The sequence below is a fragment of the Anabrus simplex genome, chromosome 6 (genome assembly GCF_040414725.1).
Source record: "Anabrus simplex isolate iqAnaSimp1 chromosome 6, ASM4041472v1, whole genome shotgun sequence".
In the NCBI taxonomy this organism is placed as follows: Eukaryota; Metazoa; Arthropoda; class Insecta; order Orthoptera; family Tettigoniidae; genus Anabrus; species Anabrus simplex.
In genome coordinates this window covers 168,383,325-168,410,802 of record NC_090270.1, presented here as the reverse complement: position 1 = coordinate 168,410,802, position 27,478 = coordinate 168,383,325, and the positions used below count along the sequence as shown (strand labels likewise).

At 38.4% G+C, this 27,478-nt stretch overlaps 1 protein-coding gene across 2 annotated transcripts in view; it reads right to left on the bottom strand.

The window, feature by feature from the left end:
- Positions 1-27,478, bottom strand: part of LOC137501212 (dynein regulatory complex subunit 5-like) — a 69,583-nt gene that overhangs the window by 23,404 nt on the left and 18,701 nt on the right. The window contains exons 2-3 of one of the 2 annotated variants that reach the window (XM_068228088.1): positions 14,412-14,557; positions 4,386-4,522 (exon numbers count right to left, since the gene is read on the bottom strand). In XM_068228088.1, coding sequence (XP_068084189.1) covers positions 4,415-4,522; positions 14,412-14,557 — 254 coding nt within the window. In that variant the 3' untranslated portion in view covers positions 4,386-4,414. Of the gene's footprint in view, positions 1-4,385; positions 4,523-14,411; positions 14,558-27,478 lie in introns of those variants that run through there. The other variant, XR_011018422.1, reaches the window with a different exon arrangement.

Here is a 27,478-nt window from a genome sequence, read left to right as displayed (position 1 = left end):
TACCAAGTGTAATTGCTTTGTCCTTTGCCTTCTTTCGTGGAAAGGCTTCTTCTTTTTTTGTTGGCACTTGCTTTCATGAAGCTCTGCCATCCATATAAAGTGTTTTGTTGTGAGCCCTAAAGTGATTACCGTCTGTGGAATGGGCTTGTGTTCCACTTCTGTTCCAGTCTTACCAATAATCTGCAAAGAATATGATGCGTGGTGCCCCAGAGTGTATACCCCTATGGGTAGGGGTTGTGTTACTTTATCTTTGTTTCTTGCTAGTGAGCAGAGAAGTGTGTGAAGTTGTCAGCCTGGAGTGTACACCCTCCGGAATGGGTTGGTGTTGTGCTTTCCTCTGTGGAATAAACTTTTTGGTGCTGATTCCTTGATACCATTCAGCTGTATTAGGTGTATTGTCGAGGTCCCTAGTGTATTTATTCTGTGGGGCATGGGCATGCCAGATTCTCTGTTTGGAGCATCTCCAGATAGATCCAGTGTGTGTGGTGCCAAAAGCCCTCGAGTGTAAACCCTCGATGGAATGGGCTAGATGTTTATTCTCTTACTTCTTGTACCAGTTAGACGAAAAGGTGGTTCAGTGCAACAGTCTTGTACAAAGAGCATGTTCATCTAACATTACTCAGTAAGTAACATAAAAAATATAAAAAATTCTTAAAATTGTTAAACCTTTTCTTTTAATCTTCAGAGTTTCATGAATTTTTCATTTGCTAAGATCTGTAGATCTGTGGTTCAACTAATTAAGTAAAAAATCTTTTTCTCTTCCATGGGTTATACGCTTCTGCCCTTCAACTTCTCCGTAGAATGGAATGATCTCCCAAGCGACGATTTCCAGTGAGCCAATTGTAAAATAATAGACATTGAGCACTGGTGCGATCTGCTGCTGTATGTAAGTAGCTTGCAGACAAAATGAAATTGCTTGTGTACTGGTAACTCACATGTGTATAGTATAAATAATCATAAAATTTCTTCTGTTCATTCTAGAAATATTTCTACATGTAGATGCTGCTGTGCGAATTCCAATCAAGCCACATACCAGTGGCGGCTCGTGACAAAAGTTTTAGGGGGTTCACAACAACATTTTTGTTCATGTCTCAAATCTGCAAAAAAGTAACATAGGTACATAAATCACTTCACCAAAAGTTCCTTGTACGGTTCCTTTTTCACAAATAATATGGTAGAACCCCTGTAATCGAGGATACATTTTATACTAGACTAATCTGTTAGTGTAGAACAAAAGTAAAATTCATAATAAATTTAGTACACTGCGGATATTGAAGGACGCGAGCACTATTCTTGGTTTTTAAATAGCACGAAGTTCACCTAGGTACGACGAGAAGCATGGAAATAATGTGTGCCGCATTTACCGGTCGATTTTTTAAAAATAATTGTTTCCGAATCGACCGCAATAGTCTCCACATTATCTCGGTTAATCAGGGTTCTGCTCTATCACAGGTTAATTTTTTCTCGTCTTGGAAATTACAGACAACACTAGCATAGGGAATTCAATACTCGCGTCTTTGTGTGCATGAAACTTTTCATGTTAATTTATTTTTGCACTCAAATGAGCAAGGTCTGTGCACCCAGCTAAATTCCACACACTTCTTTCTTCGTTGAACAATAAACAGGGCAAACAAAAAGGCGCACTCCTAGACCACCATCCACAGAGCCACTTGCGTGTTTAGTACATTTCTCTCTTAAACTCACGCCTATAGTCGTGTTTGTCAGTTTTTGTAAGGTTCTCAATAATCAAATCAGGTCTGACCGGTCCAAGCCTTATAATTTCTAACTTACCCTGATAGGTTAATATTTCTTTCTTAATCTGCTTACCCTCCAGGGTTGGTTTTTCCCTCGGATTCAGCGAGCGATTCCACCTCCACCGCCTTCAAGGGCAGTGTTCTGGAGCGTGAGACATTAGGTCAGGGGATACAACTGGGGAGGATGACCAGTACCTAGCCCAAGCGGCCTCACCTACTATGCTGAACAGGGGCCTTGGTGGGCGATGGGAAAATTGGAAGGGATAGACAAGGAAGACGGAAGGAAGCGGCCGTGGCCTTAAGTTAGGTACCATCCCGGCATTTGCCTGGAGAAGGAGTGGAAAACCACTTTGAGGATGGCTGAGGTGGGAATCGAACCCACCTCTACTCAGTTGACCTCCAGAAGCTGAGTGGACCCAGTTCCAGCCCTTCAAATTTCGTGGCAGAGCCGGGAATCAAACCGGGCCTCCGGCGGTAGCAGCTAATCACACTAACCACAAGGGCCTACACCACAGAGGCAGACGGTTAATATTTCGCTGGTTAAAATTAACTGAACTGAATTCATTTCCTCTTACACAAAGAATACCATGGTTAGAAACCATACAAACAGAGAAGCAAAACACAACACTCAAATAAATTTCAATTGAAAAGATTTTCCAGTCACAAGGTAAAGCAAACTTCTTCCCGCAATTGCGAACACCTGTTCACGAGCTAGAAAATGCCTATTCAGAATTACTAGCGAAATCTGCCTTTAATGTAATGCAATAGTATCTCCTGCGGGGCTGTGGCTAACAGTAATAGGGGAGGTGGCAGACCCTTGTGGTCAACTGTAATACTGCCAATGGTTTGAGGATTGCTCAAGACTGCAAAGCACGTACCTTACCGTGCTCCTCGCTAATGAGAATATCAGTGCATAAACCATGACGTCATCTGCTTTGCGCATGCGTATAGTCTTCAGCACAATAGCGCATTACCCAGTGTGCTCGCTGCACTGTCAGTCAAAACGAACAACTGTCGGTGTAACGGAGCTTCGATATAAGTCGAATGCTTTCGATCGATTGTTGAAATCAGGTCGAAAGAAAGGAAAGTTTTAAATTATCCATGAATGCGTAAAGTTGTATTAAAACTGGGTGTTCACGTGCTCCTGTGCTCCTAAGAGCCCACCGCCACTGCCACATACCACGTGCTGAGGAATGGTATCTGCCAATTGATATCACCTGAGGAAATGCTGAAGAGTGTTACTTACACATCAGCAGCAAAATTTGTGATTTTGAAAGCCCTTGAGTGTATACCATCAAAGGAATGGGCTTATGGTTTGCTTCCTTTGGTATTTAACCAGTGATGTATAGTGGATATGTTATTGGCATCCCTAGAATATTTACCCTATATGGAAGGGGCTCGTGTTGTGTGTATTTCTGTGTTTTGCCTGCCATGCGCAATTTATGTGAAGTTGTCAGCCTGGAGTGTACACCCTCCGGAATGGGCTGGTGTTGTGCTTTCCTCTGTGGACTAAACTTTTTGGTGCTGATTCCTTGATACCATTCAGCTGTATTAGGTGTACTGTCAAGATCCCTAGTGTATTTATCCGGTAGCGCATAGGCGTGCCAGATTCTCTGTTTGGAGCATCTCCAGATAGATCCAGTGTGTGTGGTGTCAAAAGCCCTCGAGTGTACACCCTCGATGGAATGCGCTATATGTTTATTCTCTTACTTCTTGTACCAGTTAGATGAAAGGAGATTCAGTGCAACAATCTTGTACAGAGAGCATGTTCATCTAACATAACTCAGTAAGTAACTTCAATAGAATGCATTTCTTTTTATTTATTAAACCTTATCTTTTAATCTTCAGAGTTTCATGCCTTTTTCATTTGCTAAGATCAGTAGATCTGTGGTTCAACTAATTAAGTAAAAAATCTTTTTCTCTTCCATGGGTTATATGCCTCCGCACTTCAAATTCTCCGTAGAATGGAATGACTTCCCAAGCGACGATTTCCAGTGAGCCAATTGTAAAATAAATAGTCATTGAGCACTGGTGCGATCTGCTGCTGTATGTAAGTAGCTTGCAGACAAAATGAAATTGCTTGTGTACTGGTAACTCACATGTAGATGCTGCTGTGCGAATGCCAATCAAGCCACATACCAAGTGCTGAGGAATGGTATCTGCCAATTGATATCACCTGAGGAAATGCTGAAGAGTATTACTTACACATCAGCAGCAAAATTTGTGATTTTGAAAGCCCTTGAGTGTATACCATCAAAGGAATGGTCTTATGGTTTGCTTCCTTTGGTATTTAACCAGTGATCTATAGTGGATATGTTATTGGCATCCCTAGAATATTTACCCTATATGGAAGGGGCTCGTGTTGTGTGTATTTCTGTGTTTTGCCTGCCATGCACAATTTATGTGATGTTTGTAGCCCTATGTGAAGACAACAGTGTATGAAGATGTGGAGATTGCGCTTTTCTGTTTTTGTTTTTGTCCTTGTCTCCTCTTTCTGATGCTCCTGCTTCTCACACCAACCTATCATTGTATTTTTTTTTCTATTATATGTTCCTTTTCATGTTCCTAACTTTCTACACATGACTTGATTTGTTTCATCTTTGTTCCTGTCTATTAACTTATATATACCTACGGGGATCATTTTCTCCTTTGTCTGTTCTTTAGTCTCTTCTCTTTTGCTGTCTCCATCTGGGTTTTGTCTTATAATATTCACACATCAAGACTGAGGATCTGTCAAAGTGCCTGCTCTCCTGACTCTCCTGGAGAATCTGGAAAGCAGACATGAGCTCATCAGGGACTTAGAAGAAATGGATGTAGAAGAACTGGTACTGATGAAGAGAGAGCCTAGCTATGGAAAACAGCAGATGTAGGGATAGAGCTTGTGCTTCTGTGTTTTCATGTTTGTCCTATTCTCCTCTTTCCACTCCCTGTTCTGACAATGACCTATCAGTTTTCATCCTGTTACATGTCCCCTATCATGTTCCCATCTTTCTATATATGACCTGACTTTTCATTTGTTCATTCCTTTTCATTGCTTATTCTGTCTATCCCTGTGGCTAACTGGCTAGCATGTTGTCGTTTGGTCCAAGAGATCTCAGGTATTATTCCCGCCAGGTCGGGGATTAAAGTCCATTAATGTTCCTTGGTTCGCGGCGTGGGTTACTGTAGTATCGTCCTAATTCGTGAACCATGGGCAACGGCTGAGTAACCTAGTAAGTGGTCCCGAGACACAGGATACCAGTTGCTATGGAATGGGAGTGTGCATCTTGGACATATTCTGAGTCAAGGCCTCCTTGAGCTCAGGGGCCGATGACCTTCGATGTTAGGCCCCTTAAAACAACAAGCATCATCATCAAGCCTTGAGCTCAGGCAGTCAGGACTATACAATCCACTGGTGGTCCCTAAGTTGTTAAAGGAGAGATCCTCACTAGAATTTTCACAGAGCATGCTCAGAACATTTTAAGCAAGCCTCGGAGCTATGGGGATAACAGAGTTTCACTCCCATTTGACAGGTGAGGGATTCCTTGGAAACAACTTGGCGAACCAATCAATGGGGAGCGATCAATATGATTGGGGCTTTTGGAAGAAAGAAAGTAGAACTGGCTGAGTCAGCAAAGAGGATACATCTGGATGTGTTAGGAGTTAATGACATTTGGGTAAGGTGAGATAATGAGAAAGCAATAGGAAATTATAAAGTATACTTCACAAGTGCTAAACAGGGAATGGCAAAGGGTGGGGAAGGACTGTTCATCAGGAATACTATTGCATGCAACATAGTTTCTGTTAGGCAAATAAATGAGCAAATGATGCGGGTAGATTTGGCAGTTGGAGAAATTAGAACTAGAAATCTCCCAATGTATTCACCATGTGAGGGTGCAGATGAGGATGAAGTTGACATATTTTATGAAACATTGGCAACATTGTAGTCAAGGTCAACAGCAAGGATAGGATAGTGCTAATGAGTGATTTCAATGCGTGAGTTGGAAATAGTACTTGAAGGATGTGAAAAGGTGATGAGTAAATATGGGGAAGATATAGAAGCTAATATGAATGGGAAGCACTTAATGGACTTCTGTGCTAGTATGGTATTAGTTACGAATACAGGTACAGGCCTAAGGCTATTCACTGATACACGTAGGAGGGTAGGGGCACCAGATCCATAATAGATTATATCTTAACCGACTTTGAATTCAGGAAATCTGTTAGGAGTGTGCAGGTTTTCTGGAGATTTTTCAATGATACCAACCATAATCTGATCTGTAGTGAACTAAGTATCTCTAGGCCTAGGATAGAGAAAGTGAAATCAGTCTGCAGACGAACATGGGTAGAAGATCTCCAGTAAATTAGACAGAAGTACAGGGATATTAGTGAAAAGTTCCAAACAATGGGCAGTAAGCACGTTCAGGATATATAAAAGAGAATGGGTGGCATATAAGGATGCTGTAGTAGAATCAGAAAGGGAAAGCCTAGGATCAACTGTGTGTAAAGTTGGGAAAAGCAAATATCTTGGTGGAATGATGAAGTGAGAGCAGCTTTTAAACGTAAAAAGAAGTCGTAAGAAATATTTCCAAACAAAGACTCGTGCAGACAGGGAATTGTAAGTAGGTAAAAGAAACAGAGTGAAACAAACAGTTATTGAATCCAAGAAGAAGTTGCGGAAAGATTTTGGTAATTATCTGGAAAGGCTAGGTCAAGCAGCAGGGAAACCTTTCTGGAAAGTAATAAAGAATCTTATAAGTGGAGGAAAAAATGAAATGAATAGTGTTTTGGGTAAATCAGGTGAACTCGTAGTAGATCCCTGGGAATCAATGGACAGGTAGAAGGAATATTTTGAAAATCTTCTCAAAAGGAAATCTTCCTGGTGACATTGTGAACAACCAAGCTCATGGGGAGGAGGACAATGATGCTGGTGAAATGATGCCTGAGAAAGTACATCATCATCATCATCATCATCATCATCATTGTTCTGTTCCAGTTTCCCGGGTACTGTTTATGAGCCTCTTCCACTTCTTCCTTTCCATATACAACTTGTCATGGAGAACAACATCCACTGTCCATCCCCTGGTAACTAGATCAACCTTGATCATGTCCATCCATTGGGTTTTAGGTCTTCCTGTAGGTCTTTTCCTCTCCACCTGTCTTTCCAAACTTATTCTGGCTGTTCTTGTAGGCTCCATCTTCATCACATGCCCATACCACCGTAGTCTGGATGTGCAGATTCGGTCTAATAGGGATGTCTTTTTTCAGGCTTCTTTCCTCACCTCCTTGTTTCTTAACTTGTCCGTCTTGGTCTTCTGGATCTACGAAATTTCATCCCTGATGCTTGCGGTCTTGATGAATCTCTTTTTGTGAGGGTGCATGCTTCAATACCATAGATCAATATTGATATGAAATATCTGTTAAACATCATCAGTTTGGCCGGTTTTGTAATCATGTCTTCCCATAAAAGTTTTCTTACTTGTTGATAGAATTCTGATCCCTTTTTCACTCTGTTTGTAATTTCCTTTCTGACCAAATTATCACTGGAGATTACACTTCCAAGGTAAAGAAAGGCTAGAAAAACAACAGATAGGGAATCTGCCACCTGGGCGACTGCCCTAAATGCAGATCAGTAGTGATTGATTCATTTTTAAAAATCTATCTACACACTCTAGCTTGTGGTCTCCTAGTTTTACACTTGCTGGACGCCCTTTTCTGTTGACTGCCATCACCACTGTCTTCGTCTCGCTGATGTTGAGATTATATTCCTGGAACTAGAATTTCCATACGTTGAGTCTGGTCTGTACTTCCTCTTCTGTTTCACCCCAAATCATTATATCATCAGCAAAGGCCACTGCATTCAGTTCATCTAACTTTTCCTTGACGTTCTTCATTATATTGTCCATAACAGTGATGAACAGTAGTGGGGACAGTGCACTTCCTTGTTGAACTCCACTCTTGGTTTCAAACCATGATGATCAACCTTCCCTAATTTATATACAGCTAGTACAGTCTTTGTACAACATCTGAATTTTCCTTACCAGTCCTTCAGGCACATTTCATTTCATCAGGCACTCCCATATCTTATCTCTTATAACACTATTATAGGCCTTTTCTATGAAGGAAATCACAAAAATAAGGTCTCCTATTTTTTATAGATGCATAGACCTGTTTATTTCTACAATGGTTTACATAATTTTACAGCTTGAACATTTAGCTGTTTTTCTACATAATCACCATTTTGATTGTTGCATTTTTGTAGCTGCTGTGACAGTTTTTGTATGCCCATGTCATACCAGCTTGCTGCCATGCTATTCAGGAAGTTGTGAAGCTCACCTTTCACCTCGTCGTTGGTGCTGAATTGCTTTCCAGCCAAATGTTCTTTCAACTTAGCGAACACGTGATAGTCACTGGGCGCCAAGTCAGGACTATAGGGTGGGTGGGTGATGATGTTCCACTGAAACTGTTGCAGGAGAGCAACGGTCTGCCGGGCGACGTGCGGGTGAGCGTTGTCATGGAGAATGTTTATGCCCTTGCTCAACATTCCTCTTCTCCAGTTCTGAATTGCCCGTCTGAGCTTTTCAGGGTCTCACAGTACCTGTCAGCATTAATTGTGGTTCCAGCAGGCATAAAGTTGACCAACAATACTCCTTTTCGATCCCAAAACACAGTTGTCATGACTTTACCGGCAGACTGTGTTTGCTTGAATATACGCGGCTTTGGCGAGGAGGGATGCTGCCACTGGCGTGATTGTTGCTTAGTCTCAGATGTAAAGTGGAACGCCCAGGTTTCATCACCTGTGACAATTGAGTCCAATAAGTTGTCCTGTTCGGTTGCAAAGCGTTGAAGAAATGCACGGGAAGAGTCAACTCGTTCCTGCATGTGGTCTTCAGTCAGCATGCATGGCACCCATCTTGCGCACACCTTCCGGTATTTCAACTTTTCCGTTAAAATTCTGTGAGCAGCGCTTCGGGAAACCCCAGGAACCAAAGTGTAGAGATCATCCAGGGTGATCCGCCGAGCTTCAAGCATGATTTGTTAAACCTTTATCCATCCATTCATGCCTCACTATATACTTCCATCAATTGGCAATGGATTTCATTCGGTTCAGTACTTCTACATTAAAAAACCGAATAACTGCACGCACTTCGCACTTGGCGGTAACATCTAACGGGAGCTCCATTCTCAACGGCTGCCAAGACCAGACTGAGTGCCTCAGTGTGGCGTGCACATGTTTATATGCGAGCGTGGGAAACACTCTTCACAATACTGTGACCAACAGCCACATGAACAGAGTTCTGTATTTATAAAAAAATAGGAGACCTAATTTTTGGGATTACCCTCATATATCCAGGAATACAATGGCCAGATTCTTGCCTTTCTCCCAATACTTTTCCATTAGCATGCGGGTGCTAAAAATTAGATCTGTTACTTCTGAATCCATATTGCTCCTCCTCTAACTGTGATTCAATGACGGTTCTCAATCTCCTTTCGATGATCTTTTCTAGAATTTTTAGCCCATGAGACAGCAGTGTTATTCCTCTACAGTTGGTGGTTTTCCATCTGCTGCCTTTTTTAAACAGGGGAATTACAACGCCCTTGCTCCAATCTGCAGGTATTTTGTTGTCTGTCCATATGGCATTTAGTACTCTGTGCAGCGACTGTATACCCTGGATGCCTGCTACCTTTATCATGTCTGCATTCACTTCATCTGCACCTGAAGATTTTCCTTTAGGCATAGATTTTAAGGCCGTCTCAGTTTCTGTCCAGGAGATAGTAGGTTCCTCATTGTAGGCTTGGATTTCTGGGTCTGTATTTTGTTCTTGAATTGGTCTATTCAGTAGGTGGTCGAAATGGTTCTTCAGGACTTCTCTCATGTCACTTTCTGTCCTAACCAGACTTCCATTTTCATCTTCAAGTGCCTTTATGGTATTCATTGGTTTCCTTTTACCTCTGATAACACTATACAGTAGTTTCTTATTGCCTCTGCAGTCTTCCTCCAGTTTCTGAGTGAATATATTCCATGCCTTGGTCTTTTCTTCTGTATCTGTTCTTTTAACATTCAGTTTCATGTTTTAGTATAATTGTTCGAGGTTTCTGATCTTTGCATCATCTCTAGTAAGATCCGGTTCATTTTTCTCCCAAACTGATTTGAGGTCTTGCTGAATTTTGCGGATCCATTGACATTTTCTCTTCTAGGTGCCGTAAACTCTGGTTTCCTAGCAGTCACAAGATATGAGATTCTTTTCTTCTTCATTGTGTTGGTGATTGGGTCAATCTCTTCAATAGTTTCATTAGGAAGGATTCTCCAGACTCCTTTGACTGGTATTTTTTATTTATGCAAGTTCTAATGGTTCTTCTTTCAGTTTTGAGGAGCTGATCAATTCTTCTTTTGTTTTTAATTTGGAACAGGGTTTCACATATGTAAGTGGTTTCTGGGAGTTTTATAGTTTTGGATCTTTAATTACTTTTACAGTTTTCAGATATTCTGAGAAGCAAAAATTTAGTCCCATAGAAGTTCTTTTACACACTGGTAAATCTGTCAACATGTGGCTGGTGTATTTGTGCACTAGAGTGAGCCAGGATCGAATTTGCCAACTTGGACTCAGAAAGCCAGTGCTCAACCGTCTGAACTAATCAGCCCAACGGTAAAATAAAAGTTCCCCATCAAATATTCATTAAACAGACAGACAATGAATTAGCTTACCATGCAATTATGGTTGCGTAGCTATAAGCTTGCATTTGGGAGATGGTTGGGTTCGAATCCCATCGTCAGCAGCCCTGAAGTTGGTTTTCTGATTTTTCCCATTTTCACAACAGGCAAATGCTGGGACTGTACGTTAATTAAGATCTCAGATGCTTGCTTCCCAATCCTAGTCCTTTCCCATCTAAGTGTTGCTGAAAACCTTTGATGTGTTAGTATGACTTTAAACCATAAAAAAGCAAACGAACAACAGATACATAAATAAATTATTCTGATAAAAATATTAAAAATTGTACTTTATGTCCAGGAAAAAAAACAGGTTGAGGTCTTTAATAATGTGGGCAAGGAAGTCCTATATTTTGCCCCTATGTCTGGGTGTCCAGGAAAAAGTATTAAATATCCTATATTTTCTTCTTCTTCTTTTATGACTGCATAGGATCACTTTAGTCAGTCCATCATTGAGGTCTCTTTAAAGGGATTGTTTGGGCTTTGCGGTCCTCCCAGTACTTCTTCAGATGCTCCGATCTTCGTGTCTTTTCTTCGGTTGAAAATATGCGTGTTGTTGGTTTGTTTAGTGTAGGGTTAAAGCGGAGGTTTTTATTCTTGAGTTTTGTATTCAATTTTATCTTATTTGAGGTGTCTTCTGTTGTAAGGCCTACTCTTATTTCTCTGATCCATTTACATCTTGTGGTATTTTTTGATATGAGATTGTGTTGTACGAGTTGTTTCAGAAGTCTCGAATCCCGCATCCTCATGATATGTCCAAAGAATCCCAGTCTCCTCTTACACATAGTATCTGTAATGGGTTCTAGCTCTTTGTTCATGACTTTGTTAGGTATTAACCGCCACTGTCTATCTTTCCGGTATTTTTTGTTGATGCAGGTTCTTCCAATCCTCCTTTCAATATTTTGTTTATTTGATTGTTTATTCAGGTGAAAAAGTGTTTCTGCTGCATATTCCATTTTTATAACTGTGTTGTAGTATTTTATTTTTGCATTTATTGATAAACGTTTCTTTCTGTAGATATTCCATGTTAATTTTTGTGCTTTAGCTAATCTGTTTGTTCTTGTTTGGATTGAAATTTTTTTCATTTAGGTTATGTGTTATTACTTCACCAAGATACTTAAACTAAGTTACTATTTTGATTTTATTACCATTTATGGTAACTTCTTTTAGTTGTGTTGGCTTTTGGGGCATAATTTCTGTTTTTTCAAATGATATTTTGAGGCCAATTTTATTTGCAATGGTTTGAAGTTCTGATATCTGGGATTTTGCTTCTTTTATGTCCACTGCCAGTAACGCTAAATCGTCAGTGAAACCCAGGCAATTTGTTTTGATTTTTTGGCCAATCTTTCTTTTTGGGGGATATTTCCTAAACCATTCCCTTATTACCATTTCTAGAGCACAATTAAATAATAGTGGTGAGAGGCCATCTCTCTGCCAAATGACTCTGATGTTTCACCCCTAAACTTCACTTTTGATTTGGTGTTAGTGAGAGTCAACTTTATCATGTTTATTAAGTTTGGGTGTAGTCCGTGTCTTAAAATTTTAAACAGAGATTCTCTATGGATGCAATCATAAGCTTTCTTGAAATCTACAAATGTTATCACCATATCTCCGTTTCTTCTCCTGTTATAGTCCATTATCAACTTAAGACTCATGATCTGATCAGGACAGCTCCTCCAGGATCTGAAAAAACCTCCTTGGTATTCTCCTAGTTCTTTCTCAAGTTGTAAACTTATCCTATTAAGGATGATTATTGAAAATATTTTGTATGTTATGTCTAGGAGTGAGATTCCCCTGTAGTTATTAGGGTCAGTTTTGTCCCCTTTTTTTGTGCAGTGGGTGAATGAGGGCTGTTGTCCACTGATCTGGCAGTTCTTCTTTAATCCAGATAGAGATAAGTTGTTGATGGAGGGAAACTTTTGCTGATCTTCCTGCATATTTCCAGATTTCTGAAAAGGTCTGATCTTCTCCTGGTGCTTTTTTTTTTTCCCCTCTCATTTCTTTATTCCTAAATAACATTTCTCATATTATACCTGTTACATGGAGGATTCAAACTGTGGCCACTGTGTAGAGAAGTCAGTGACAATCCTGGCTAGTGCATGAGGGAATTTTGAAATGGAATGTCACGTTCTTGTGGTTCAGATTCCATGTAAAACTGAGGATCCTGTGACTATGCTTGTGATATCAACAGTCACATAAAAGTAACACTCCTTAATTAGGAAAAAATGTTCATGTCCCAACTGAAATAATATATAAATTATAAAATCAACTATTGTTTACGGACACACTCAGATATGCACATGAACAGCTGTTTGAGAGCTTCTTTTATCTCTTGATTACAGACAGAACTGGGATTTCAGGACCTAATATACTGCACTGTGTGTTATAAAAATGGAAAAATTAGTTTTAAGGACTGCAAAGAAATGTACTGTATTGACAAGAAGATGAAAAGGGTTCTGTAGCAGTGTACCTGCTAGCCCAGCCACCTAGGCCTTCAGTACCATTAGCTGGGAAGGGGTGAATAAAGAAAGTCATAAAATATTGCTTGACTGATGAGGTCAGAGTCCACTTACCATGATCATTTTGATATATACTATAATTTTATGTTTCTCTTCTCTTACTTGTCAGTTATTTTGTCTCAAGTGGTATAGCATAAAAACGTAAAGGTTTGACTATCTGTGCAAAAGTTGAAGTTATCGTGTGTGTAGTAAAATTACATGCAATGCTTGTATGCTTGCAGAAATTTTATGCAGGAAAGACACAAATAAGTACAATTTTCCAACAGAGAGACAGAACAAATTCATTCACAGTACAAGAAGTAGCCTTATGGGTGTTAACAGACTATTTGTACATTATATACCATCACCTGTAAAGTTTTATTGAAAAGTAAAATAAAGCACTTCCTCCTCAGGCTTGCTGCATTTGGATTTCTCATTCATAATTAACCAAAATATAAGTACTTTCACACCAAAACAGTTAAAATAAATTGTATGATTGTTCCCTCTTTAAACTTATAATTGGGCTGTACTTTATTGTAACTCTTGGCTAAAGACAGCTATACCTTGAGGATTTTCTCTCTCCCCTAGTAAAAGTGTAGTTGACAAACAAGCCTGACAAAGTTTCCTAAGGGACTTTGTAAGGCTGCACTCTACATATTCATGAGTTTATATTATATACTTCAAGCACTGCATAACTCATTTTAGGCCTAATATAAAACTGAATGATATTTTCTTTTCCTTTGACACTTTCTAATTCAAAGTTTTAGAATTAAAGTAATCAGTTACATTTAAAGAGCAAAGGTACTGTATATATGATACATGTTATAATATTTAGACTGGGCAACCTCCTTCCTTATAAAGGACACCTCGCAGATGCCGACGAAGTTTTACGTCCCTTTGATGCCCGTAACGCCAGCACCGTGGTGTAGGGGTAGCGTGCCTGCCTCTTACCCAGAGTCCACGAGTTCGATTCCCGGCCAGGTCAGGGATTTTTACCCTGGATCTAAGGGCTGGTTCGAGGGCCACTCAGCCTACATGATTAGAATTGAGGAGCTATCTGACGATGTGATAGCGGCCCCGGTTAGAAAGCCAAGAATAACGGCCGAGAGGATTCGTCGTGCTGACGACACAACACCTCGTAATCTGCAGGCCTTTGGGCTGAGCAGCAATCACTTGGTAGGCGAAGGCCTTTCAAGAGCTGTAGTGCCATGTGGTTTGATGTCTGTAAATGAGTGGTTTCACTATATATTGAATAATTATATCCATGATTCATTGATTAGAGGTTGTTACAGCATAAAACTTACTGGTAAAAAATAAGGGATGTATCCCTGTTCCCCAACAAGAAAATACATAACTAATATACACATTCTACTTGCACTTTAACCCAGCTGTAAAAACACTGGGCTGAAAATCACTTTCCTTACTCTAGTTGCTTCAAATAAAAGGAGTTTAGAATATTATAACACTTACAGTTTGCCAGCGTTCCGTACAGCATCTCTCCCAGTATATCCCATCAGGGATGAGAGGAACAGTTAGAGTGAGAGGAAGGTCAATGGGAAGAGTCTCAAGCAGGAAGTCTCGGTCCTCATCAAGTAACTCATCCAGCAATGGCTTGTCTGAAAAAAAAAAAAAAAAAAAAAAAAAAAAAACACACAGAGCAAATAGTAGATAAAAAAGGATGGGAACAATATGCAAGCATATCCATAGAATTAAATAGTTTATCAACATTACAACATGATCCAGCTCCTTGATTAAATTGCCTACCGAGCTCGATAGCTGCAGTCGCTTAAGTGCAGCCAGTATCCAGTATTCGGGAGATAGTGGGTTTGAACCCCACTGTCGGCAGCCCTGAAGATGGTTTTTCGTGGTTTCCCATTTTCATACAAGGCCGCTTCCTTCCCACTCCTAGCCCTTTCCTGTCCCATCGTTGCCATAAGACCTATCTGTGTCGGTGCAACGTAAAGCAAATTGCAAAAAAACAAAACAAAAAAAAAACAAAGATTAAATTGCCAGCATGCTAGCCTTTAGTTCAGGGGGATCCACATACAATTCACAGTTGGGCCAAGGATTTTTACTGTGTATGGTTAATTCTTCTGAATTGTGGACTGGGTGTTGGTGTTCATGATAAACATGGAATTCTAGGTGTACAGATCTGGCAAGGATGGCTCTGATGCTGATGCAGAATTATTTGTTAAGATAATTAGCTATGTGGGGAATGACACAGAAAGGAACATTATTGTACTGGGAAACCTCAAATCACAAAATGTTAACTGAGAAGGTAATGAAAATTACAGAAAGCATGTTCAACAAATGGTAATCTGCTAAGTACAGCTGAATCAGAATGGGGCAAATATTCTAGACGTGGTACTGTTTGATAGAGAAACTGAAGTGATAGTCAGGATAAGTGATCACGAAACATTTTTTTTTGACGTAGTTAAATATAAATGTGATAGAAAGAAAGGTTGTAAAAGTAAAACTGTTAGGCAATACTATATGGTTGATAAGAGAGGCATCGGGCAGTTTTTAATATTTTCATTCGGACGAAGCGAGAGTGGACGTGTGGCCTTGTGGACAAGTGCTAGGGCAGCTGGCCATGCACGCTGTGTGGGATACTTTCTGCTCCCTGCTTTCTTGCTTGTATTTTTTCACATTGTTAAGACACAACAGACTGACTATTTTTTAGTTATATACACACTTCAGTCAAATATCTTTGCGTGTGTTTTCATCGCATTCATTCATCCAAAGCTTCCTATCCTTTTAGATTGGTTGCTTAGGACACAGCATTAGCAGAGTTAAAACTTTTATTTTCATTTATTTCACCTTCATTTTCTTCACAGCCACTACCTGATATGAGGATGAGAGCTTTGTCCATGGTGTACAGCAGGAGTTCTCAACCTTTTCAAGTCGGGCAGCACCTGTGCCACTTTGGTTTAGTTGTCAAGCATCACGAGATCTTCACCACTAACCTGCCCCATTATTGGTATTTGTACCATTTAATAAATACATACAAGGGAAAGATAAACACATACTAACAAACACAAGGATAACCTAAAATGAATAGATGGAGAACATGATGTGTGGAAGAATGCTGGACAACACTGCCGGAATGGTAAACTGGTAGTGCTTGAACTCTCAAATATGACTATTAGGTTCCTTAAAATACTGTTTATTAAATATAAACCTTTAGGTTCATTTAGGCAACATACTTAACTTTTAAACATGATTCAGAGAACACACTGCTTAACCACACGAAGAGACAGTGTTTGTCGACACTCAGAAAATAGTTTAACGATATCATTTTATTTAAAAACCTAAAATCGTTGCCTTCTTCAGAAATACAGTGACCCTTGCAGTCTAGGACTATTAGACAATTAATTAATATTACATAAAGATGCTACTTTGAGAAACAATTGAAGGCGACCAAAATGACAACTGTGCTCACAGGCACCGGAGTGTTGGTAGCCATAATCTCAGAACCCAGGTGATGTTCTGTGTGTCAAATAAACACTGACAGTTTTAAAGGTAATATAAAGGAATTTACCACTTTAGAACTAAGGTTCAACAGTAGTAATTTAGAAAATACAAGTGAACTAATGAACATCAAGGAGATTCCAAAGATATGACCATGCGTACCTAGAGGCAGCATCATATTCAATAAACCTATTTTGGAATTGAAGATTCTACCAATGACATTACGTTATATTAAAATTTACATGGTAAGCTTGCCTGCTCCCAAATACACTGTGTGTCATAGCACTGAAGAGTGCTTTTTTGACTAAATTACATAATCGAAGATGCAACACTGTCCCTGACAATTCCTGCAAGAGAAACAAGTTAATTTAAGACATGATAACAAAAATAACATTTACCTTATCCCCATCAGGCTGGAACTCCTCGGAGCGACAGCTCGGAAGAACCACGTCCACTCTGACCGAGAACGAAGATCAGAATAGCCAATGCAAACGTCGCATCTTAGGATATCACCCCCCCACAGTCTGCGCGTGACACCCTTCCAAAACGAGGGAACCAATCGACCATTCACGTGCAGAATTTGAAAGAGCAGTCTTCGCATCTTCTTACATGAGGGTGGAATACTTTTCACACACTCTTGATGTTCTCCAAAACGCCCTGACATTTATCAGAACACCCGAAACAAAGTTTCATTCTGGCATCATTCCCACACTCTTTGAAATAAACCAGAACACAGTAAACAAGGGTTATTTCTGGTGCCAGCAAGATGTGGGAATGAACTAGCCAGGCCTGCTACAGGATATTCCAATAGTTGTCACCTCGCTATATCTTACTGAGCTGTACAAAAACTCAATTTTCTTTATTAAAATAATAATAATGAGCTGCGAACAACTATTCCCCTCCTTTCACACGCAACCCCAAACATAAACTGGTATGTATTATATTCCTTACCCGGTAGTCCCATTTCAATTTACTTGGTCGGGGATGAGATGACACGATTCCATTGTGACAACTTTTTATGACTGGATGCCTTTCCTGATGCCAACCTCAGGGAGGAGTGGATGAGAGTTGAAATGAAATATGAGGAGTGTTGCTGGAATGAAAGTGACAGGAGGAAACCAGAGTATCCTAAGAAAACCTGACCCTCCTCCACTTTATCACAGCACAAATCTCATATCGACTGACCGGGATTCGAACTCCAGTCTCACAGATGAGAAGACAGTGACTAACCGCTTCTGCTAAGGAGGTACCTTATTATTATCAAATTGATATCAAAATAACTAGGATCACTATACACAATATGCTAGGAAAACTGAGTGCTATTGGAATTTACTTGATTACTGTATTGTAACCGCTACAACCGCACCACTCTTGTTCTTTTATTTTCAACAGCAGCATATTCTCCACCTTATTTCACCATCTTACTGAGCATTAGTTCAATATGCTTGATAAGGGTGGTCATTTAAGTATTTACTCGACACCATGCCTTAGCTTTTGAAGCAATGCCGGTATCTCACAGCAGGCACAATTGGCAACGTCGCTGGCAAGTGTCAGTCGTTCTCTTGTCTCAATGTCTCTGCTAAGTGACTGCAGCTATGATACTTCACAGATAATATTACATTTTGTATTAATAATAATGTATTATGAAAATGTTACATGAATAGAACAGTCACTCATCACTCAATAAGATCCTTAAGCCTGGATATTATTCAAAATCTCGATGATGTCCAAGGAGAAGTCACTTGTAGCTATCTGCAAATAGTCTTCCAAATGAGATTCACTTAATCGTGACCATGATTTGTACTTGATAAATCTCATCATGCAGGTGTGCTCTTCTAAACATAGTGAGACATTCAAGCAAAATTATCTGCAAAATTGGAAATAGCTTTGTGTCACTTGTTCTCCACAATAAAGTGAACTTAACACTTTCAAACAGGCATTTCAAAGCTAGCGAGGACTGCAAACTGATCGGTTCCATCTTGCCACGATTTAATTTACACTGCTGTATTGAATATTTCTGAGTGAGTATATGGGGAATTGAAATGGATTTAACACCATGTTGAATAATTGTTCACTTACTTCCAAAATGCAAAAACATGCATTGAAATCTTACATGGTTTCCTGAAAAGTCAGAACAATAATTTTAGGACACTCAGAATGGGGACGACTGAGACCTGTAGCTTATGAGCAAGTTTCAGAAAATGAAACAAATAATTTTTACTCAGTGCTGAGAGGAATCTTTCTAGTTTTGTGCAAAAAAGAAAATGTGTTAAGTTCACAAACTGTACTTTTTTTAACCTCGAAGCTGTGTGGTAATTCCATTCAGATAATGAAAGAGGTCTGGTATGAAAGTGAAATGGTTTTAAAATCATCCTTAAACAACTCTGGAAATTTTTGAGATATGATTGTTAGAAGCAATAAATGATTTGATTTTTTCGAAGAGTTCCCAGACTCTAGAAATTGCCTACCCACAGCTTAACCAACAAACATTTGCATGAATCATAAGTTCTGAATGAGGTACTAGTAAGCCATTCAAGAATACTTTAATTTAGAAACGAAGAAGTTTATCAATTTAACAATCACATTGAACTGCTCCGACATATCAGGAACAGAGTTAAAATAACAAGTGAGATTTTCAATGTGGAAGAAACAATGGCAATGAATGAAAGAAGGAAAACGTGCATCAGTTTTCGAAAGAGTGATAAATCCTCTGTTTTTGGCCATTATCGAAGATGTGCCATCAGTAACGATACACACAAGTTTTGATACATCAATGTTATTAGATATTAATAAATATATGCTTTTTCCCATAGTTGTGCCTGACAAAGGTAGCACTGTCAAAAATAAATGTGATACTGTTCCTGAATCATCTGTGCGTTGCACAAAACACATTAACTATGTTACAGAAGAAATATCACTTGATTCATCGACTGCAAGAGGGAAATAACTCCACGTGGACAATTTTTGGAGGGTATTATCTTTTATTTGAGCTGCAATGAGGTCAATGTGCCTGGCAATTCTTCAGATACTGTACGTATTAAACGGGAGTCATCTCAGCTGAAACAATACACTCTTTTATCACTTTTCCTGTTGTAAATGATAATCCATGTTGGACAAGTTTGTGAGTCACATTGAAAATTTGTTTATATTGTTGTTAGATGAAAAATATTTCTGTTGTACCTTTAGGTGTAATTTTAACTTGTGAACCTCTTCTGCCCTTGCTTCTGTCCCTATCAGATATTCATTGGCAAAAGTTTTGTGATAACTAACGTAGTGCATTTGACAATTTACTTTCATAAAAGCCGATAAGAGCGTGTGACACAAAATAAAAGTTTGTCCTTTATTATAACCATATTTCACAAGCAGGAATTCTTCTTCCCACTCACCTAAAAAACAGTGTATTTTCCTTCTTTTTAGCTCACAGCTTTTACTGGAAACTTCCAATGACGAAGAAGGCAACACCTTTGCTATGCTGCATATCCATATCACAAATTAAAGTTTAAACAAACTAACTCTTCACAATCAAAGTCAATACTGACTGGCAGTGAATCCCTTTGTAGCAGCTAGCGGCCTGCTGCTTACAAGAAATTATCACACCCTTCCTTTAGTAACCTATATTTTTTAGAAGGCAGTGACCAGATCCAGTGGGATGCCATTTGTCTACTGCTATCTTTCCAATTCCATGCAAGTTGCCCATATTTCAGGAAGGTAACACCATAAATTAGTATCCCACCTCACTGATATCATTAGAGTGCAAATACATGGAATGCTTGATCAAGATCTGCTGGTGCTCGTGAGCACTTTTTTACAAAGCTAAAGCGAGTACCCTTTTCAAGCAATGAGCACCAACTCGTGAGCACTAGGCTGAGAATGCCTGGTATACAGTTTCTCTTGCATTATGAAATACAGTACCACAATGTGTTGAAGCTACCTGCAGAAGCGTTAACATGTTGGCAGTGAACAGCAATTAACATGGCAAATGACAAGCGTGAAGGACACTCGATCCCTTGCTAAATATGCTATAGAGAATACGTGCCACTTAGCGAGATATCGCAAGACATTGATTGCCAGTGCACCTAGCGGGACAACCTTGAAACTGAGTATAGTAGTGCACTATACACATACATTATAAATTTTGCAGAAAGTGTCAGGTTCCAAGTCATCTTTAATTAAAAAGTTATTACAGGAGTTGCCCCATTTCACATCGGATGGTAAAATTATATTCTGTGACATCTGCAGCAAAGAGATGAGTGAAACTTGTTTTATAGTTCCATGTACTGAGTTACCCATTATCAATTTAGCAAAATAGATATGGTTTTTAATTGATACCTATTAAAATATGTCAAATTGAAGCTGCCTAAAATATTTTAGAACCTATTTGAGAGTCAATTTTAGGCAGCTAAAATAACATTTAAGCAACTAAAAATCCGAGGTCTGGTAATCACTATTACATGTTTCTGTGGTGGTTGGAAGTGTCTGAATATGAAGAGAAACATGTTGGAACAAACACAAACACCTAGACTCCGAGCCAGTAGAATTAATTAGACACGATTAAAGTCCCCGATCCAGCCGGTAATCGGATCTAGGACCTTTTGAACCGAAGGCCTCAACGCTGACCATTCAGCCAGGATTCGGACAAAACAAAATCATTATTGAGTTTCATTATTTCTATCAGTATTAACATTCAACTTTCATAGTAGAACAAAGCAAAAATAATTATTTAGTTTCATTAATTATTTCTATCAAATTTAACATGCATCTTTTGTAGTTTCAATCTTGCCGCCTGATGTTTAAAGTCTCTCAGTGCGGGAGAATACGGAAGTGTCCAGTATTGTCAATAGTGTATTTGCCCTTACCTTCTAACTGACTGCCCCTGATATCTGGTGACTATTAGTAACTACAGACTCACAAGACAACTGCTAGACATCATGAAATTCAAACTTCTCCAGCAGTCTACCATAGTGAAACACAGAAAAGCCAAACAACACATGACTGTTACAGCAGTTCACCGGCCATGTGGCATCATTCCCACATGACTGCTACAGCAATCCACTAGCTATCACATAGCACAGTTCTCTCCTCTCTGCTACAGCAGTCCTTGAATGAAAAGGTTAAAAAGTAATTACGATCAGTGGAAATGGTAAATAAAAATGTAAACAGCCTATGGGATGGTAAAAAATGGGAAAGACCCACTATGGAAAGAGATTAAGTAGGAGTTACAGGTAAGAAAGGAATAGAGTTAGAAATTCTTGTGGAAGTAAGGAGAGATTAGACGAACTTACTAGAAAATTGAATTTAGCAAAAAATTCTCATATAAATAATATGATGGCAAGTATATGCCAGTGATATGAATTTTAGTGAAAAATGAAAGGGCATATATCAGTGCTTTAGGCCAAACCAGGTTCTGGGAAGGACATTCTAGGGATCATAAATAAACAGGGAAAGTTTATATGTGAGGACTTACAGAAGAAAGAAGTATTCAGTCAACAGTATATAAAGTCTAGGTAGAGGAGGTTACTAATGCTGGTGAAGTATTACATTTTAATCATAATAATAATGAATGATAATAATCATAATAATTATAATTATGATCATATGATCATCATCGTCATCATATGGCCTCAGCTACTATGTGCAGACATTTTAATTTGACGCTTTCTGCTCGTCAATTTTGATGTTCTGTTTTATGCTAGGCCTACTAGATGGCAGAGTTAACTGAATCTCTCCTGGGTGTCTATGGCAGAGTTTTAATTAATTTTGTTAGGTAATTACCAAATGTGTTGCCAGAGATACTTTGCGTGCTAACAATGTACAGTATGGAGTGTCGAACAGACTTTATTCCACCCTTCAAAAATCTGACTACATCTGCTGGGTTTGAACCTGCTGTCTACCACTGATTTACAGAGGCAGGAAATTTTTCCCATGATAATAACGACATTGTAAAAAGATACTAAAGTTGAAAGCTAGAAAAGCAATTGGGATTTATAACATTTCTTGGGATATACTAAAGGTGATGGATTGGGATATAGTACCATATCTGAAATAATGTATTTATTTTATTACTGTTTGTATTAAGGAGCTGTACCAAATGAGTGGAGAGTTGCTATAGTAGCCCCAATGTACAACAGAAAGGGTGATAAACATAAAGTGGATAATTACAGGTGTTGCGTGTCAGTTCTGAGAAAACATTCTTTCTGTTTATACTAGATGCATTTGCAAAATTACTAACTGGCATGATTTGGGTTTCAGAGAGGTTATTCCAGTGAAGCTCAATTAATGGGTTTCCAGCAATAGCAGATATTTTGGATTCAGGTCAAATGGACTGTATCACTATTGACCTTCCAAGGCTTTTGATACGGTAGATCATGGGAGATTACTGATAAAAATGAGGGCTACTGGACTAGACAAAAGAATGATAGTATGGGTGGCTATATTTATAGAAAACAGAACTCAGAGAATTAGAGTAGGTGAAGCATTATTTGATCCTGTAATCAAGAGGGGGTTCCCAAAGGCAGCATTATTTGACCTTTGTTTTCTTATACATATAAATGACACGAGTAAAGATCTGGAATGACAGCTAAGGCTTTCTTCGGATGATGTTATACTGTATAGAGCAGTAAATAAGTTACAGGATATTAGGCCCTTTTTATACAACAAGCATCATCATCATCAAGTTATAGAACTGTGAGCTACTGCAAAAGACCTTGGCAGTGTCATGAGAAGGACAGCAGACAATGCTATGATGGTAAACAGGATGAAAATTCAGGTTGTAAGTTTCACTGAGGGGAAAATAACTCTTGGTTTTAATTGCTGTGTTGATGGGGTGAATGTACCTTATGGGGATCACTGCAAGTACTTAGGGGTTAATATAAAAAAATATCTTTGTTGGGGAAATCACTTAAATGAGGTTGTAGATAAAGGTTAAAAATCTTTCCATACAGTTATTGGAGTATTCAGGGGTTTTATTAAGGATGTAAAGGAGATGGCACACAAGTAGGGTTACCACACGTCAGCATTTATGCGGACATGTCTGTATTTTCAACGTTCAGTGTAGCGTCTGCGTACATTCTTACGATTTCTGCTAATGTCCGCAATTTTATTTTTGTGAAGTAAGATCTTTTGATTTTTGTTTTCATCTCATATCGTCAACAAGCTACATATTTTTTATATTGATTATTGAATTACACCATCTGCTGTTCACTTATAATCGATCTGTTATGCTAGTCATCATCATCATCATCATTTAACAGTTCCAGTTTCCCAGGTACTGTTGGCGAGCCTCTTTCATTCTGTCTTATTGAGATAAATTCTGTTGTTAATGACATCCTACAGCGTTCTTCCCCGATCTGCAATGTCCATCTTTATGATGTCCATCCAGTGGGTTCTTGGTCTTCCCACCATCTGTTTCCCTGCGACATGTCTCTCCAAGTTAACATAAGCAGTCCTTGTTGGTTCCATTTTCATTACATGCCCAAACCACCTCAATCTGGACATGCTGACCTGATCTAGCAATGAAGTAACAATCCCAGCTTTCTTCCTAACTACATCATTCCTTAACTTGTCCAGTTTGGTTTTTTGAATTATGGACCTAACAATATTTAAAAATTAAGAGTGTTCCTCCTATTCAATACAAAGATATTTATTAATGTGAAAGAATCACATATCGTTCAAATGAGGTACTAGTTTCGGCACCAGATATATGCCATCATCAGCCACAAAGTCAAATCGGGCAAACACAATAAAACCCTAAAACAACTTTATACACACTATAACATCTGCATGGGTGAATATGAAATATAACTTTAAAACAACTTTAAAAACACACTATAACATTTGCACAGATGAATATAAAATAAAATATGGTAGATGAAGTTGCATTCCATTTTAAAATCCGTTAAAATAATGACTCCGTTGTTGTACACCCATGGCGGTTTGTCCAGCTTATATATAACTTTAGTTTTCTAAAACTTTTAAATTATGCTGCGAGGTTTATTGTCATATGAAGTTGACACTATGTGTGTTCTGTGCTTTGGTTCCGGAAAATAAACGTAAACATGAACTTGGTAAGATCCAAAGAATTAATTCCCACTTCAATATGGGTTGAGGAACCTGGGGAAGAAATTAGAAGTCGAATTAGGCAAAAGATCGGAAGGAAAGATCAAAAAGAAAAGTCTAGAAAAACCCAGAGAATACTAGAAACGAACTCACCTTGAGCAGCCTGAGTGATCGGCGGACAGGGCTGGACTGATGGATGCAATTATAAGGTTAAGGGGCGAGGCGTAAGGGAGGAGAGGGGAGGGGTAGAGGCGGAGCAACTGTCACGGAGCTAAGGTGGAGCGGAAGGATGTGGTAGTCGGGGTAAATGATGTAGATATGTACTGCGTATGGTTTGAAAGATCGAACTGTTTTTAGGTGGTCTAATATTTCTAAGCCATTTAATTAAGAGATCATAAAGAATATTAGTTTTCTCGGAAATTTCATTTAAATTATAGTTAGGGTTGAAATATTGATCGCAATGAATGAAACAATTTTCGACGATGTTCATAATTGGCCCTTTGTTTGCTATTTGAAGTATTTCAAACTCATGTTCTATATCAGTAAACTTATGATTTGAGTCGTGAATGTGTTGGCCTATAGCAGAAAACTTGTTATATTTTACCGCGTTGACGTGCTCTGAATATCTGGTTATGAAGTTGCGTCCTGTTTGTCCCACGTAGGAGGCGCTGCAATCGATACACTTGAATCTATAGATTCCAGATTTGGAAAATCTGTTAGAGGTGTTGACTGATGTTGAATTATGTATGATTTCTGAGGTCCTATTATTAGTTCTGAAGAAGATTTTTACGTTATGTTTTCGAAAAACATTGGTGATTTGATGGATACCGTTGTTGAATGTAAAAGTAGATGAAACGTTAGTGATAGGTTTTTCTTTAGTGAGAGTAGTCTTGGGCCGGTGTCTAAATTTATTGATTATCTGTTCTATAAATGATCTGCTGTAACCGTTGAATTTGGCGATTGCTCTTATAGTGTTGAGTTCGCTGTTGAGGTCTTTTTTAGACATAGGTATCGTGAATGCACGATGAACCATGCTATTATACGCTGCACGTTTATGTGTTTGAGGATGTATGGAATCTTGACGAATAGTATTGGCAGTTTGTGTCTGTTTTCTGAAAATTCTATATGAAAGAGCAGATGGATTTCTGAGAATAGTTAAATCCAGAAAATTAATTACATTATTATTTTCGGACTCAAGTGTAAATTTGATGTGGGGGTCAATATTGTTTAGTTCTTGTAGGGTAGAGGTTGCATTCTTGATTTCTTCATCCATTATAACAAATGTGTCGTCAACATATCTGGCCCACATGAGGATGTTTGGAAAAGTATTGCTATTTATTTTTGTATATTCCAGAAAATCTAAATAAATGTCCGCTAGAATTCCCAAAGCGGGTGATCCCATAGCCAGTCCATTTCGTTGATAGATGGTTTAATCGAATTTAAAGAAATTATTGTTGATGACCATTTTCAGAAGAGAAATAAAATCTTGTATTTCTAATTTGTTGAGAGAGCTCTGTTTGTTAAAATTATCTTCAATAATGGAGAAAAGTTTGGTTGTGGGTATGCTCGGATACATATTTACTATGTCGAAAGAATGAAGGGTATGGTAGGGTTGTACATTAAATGACTTCATTTTTTCAACTAGTTCAGTAGTGTTCTTGATGGATTTTTTAGAGAGAAATTGATAGTTCTTAGTTAAAAATCGTTGAACAAATTGCGCAATTTTATATAGGGGGCTGGGTTTATAGTTAATAATAGGCCGGATAGGGACGTCAATTTTATGTATTTTAGGGAGGGCTTTAACTGTGGGTAGACCTGGATTCATATTTAATAGTTTTGACTTTTCTTGATCTGTAAAAAGAAAAGATATATTCTTTAATGTTTGTTTTAACTGTCGTTGTATTTTCTGTGTAGGATCTTTATTGATTATTGTAAACGTGCTGTTGTTAAAAAATTCTTTGGTTTTAGATATGTAATTAGTTTTGTCCATGATAACTGTAGTATTTCCTTTATCCGCTTTTGTGACAATCAGATCGTTATTTTTAATTTTCTTTTTGAGTTCCGCGATTTGTTTATGTTCGGAAGTAAAATTATTGGCATTAGAATTGATAGGGGGATTTCTTTTATTTACTTTCTTAGAACTGAACATCTTATCTAATTTTCTTTTTACTTCAAATCTAATTTCGTCTTACTCTTCTAGCGGCATTTTATTGATTGTAGCTTCTGACTCAATCATTAAGTTAGTGACTGCATTTATTTCGTTCATATTAGGCCAATTATGCTTCGGACCCTTCGCTAAAATGGCAGTTTCTTCCGTGGTTAAAATTACGTTCGAAAGATTGACAACAGGAGGATGGAAATTCTCGATTGAGTTTCTTTGCAAACTAGTTTCTTTGGGCTGAGTTTTTGATGCATTTCTGTTCATTTTTAATGCAGCTAATTTCTTCTCTAACGTAAAATGTTTTTGTGAGAGTACGTCAAACATTTTATTATTAACCTGATTTAGAAATAAATTCCATTGAGTGCCAGGAAGCAGATTGGCTGCTTCAAGGTGAGTCTCGTAAAGTTTACTGTTTAAAAACGATTTTTTCTTATATAAAAAACAAAGTTCGTGTTTCAACCAAATTTTCTTTTTGATCTTTCCTTCCGATCTTTTGCCTAATTCGACTTTTAATTTCTTCCCCAGGTTCCTCAACCCATATTGAAGTGGGAATTAATTCTTTGGATCTTACCAAGTTCATGTTTACGTTTATTTTCCGGAACCAAACCACAGAACACATATAGTGTCAACTTCATATGACAATAAACCTCGCAGCATAATTTAACAGTTTTAGAAAACTAAAGTTATATATAAGCTGGACAAACCGCCATGGGTGTACAACAACAGAGTCGTTATTTTAACGGATTTTAAAATGGAATGCAACTTCATCTACCATATTTTATTTTATATTCATCTGTGCAAATGTTATAGTGTGTTTTTAAAGTTGTTTTAAAGTTATATTTCATATTCA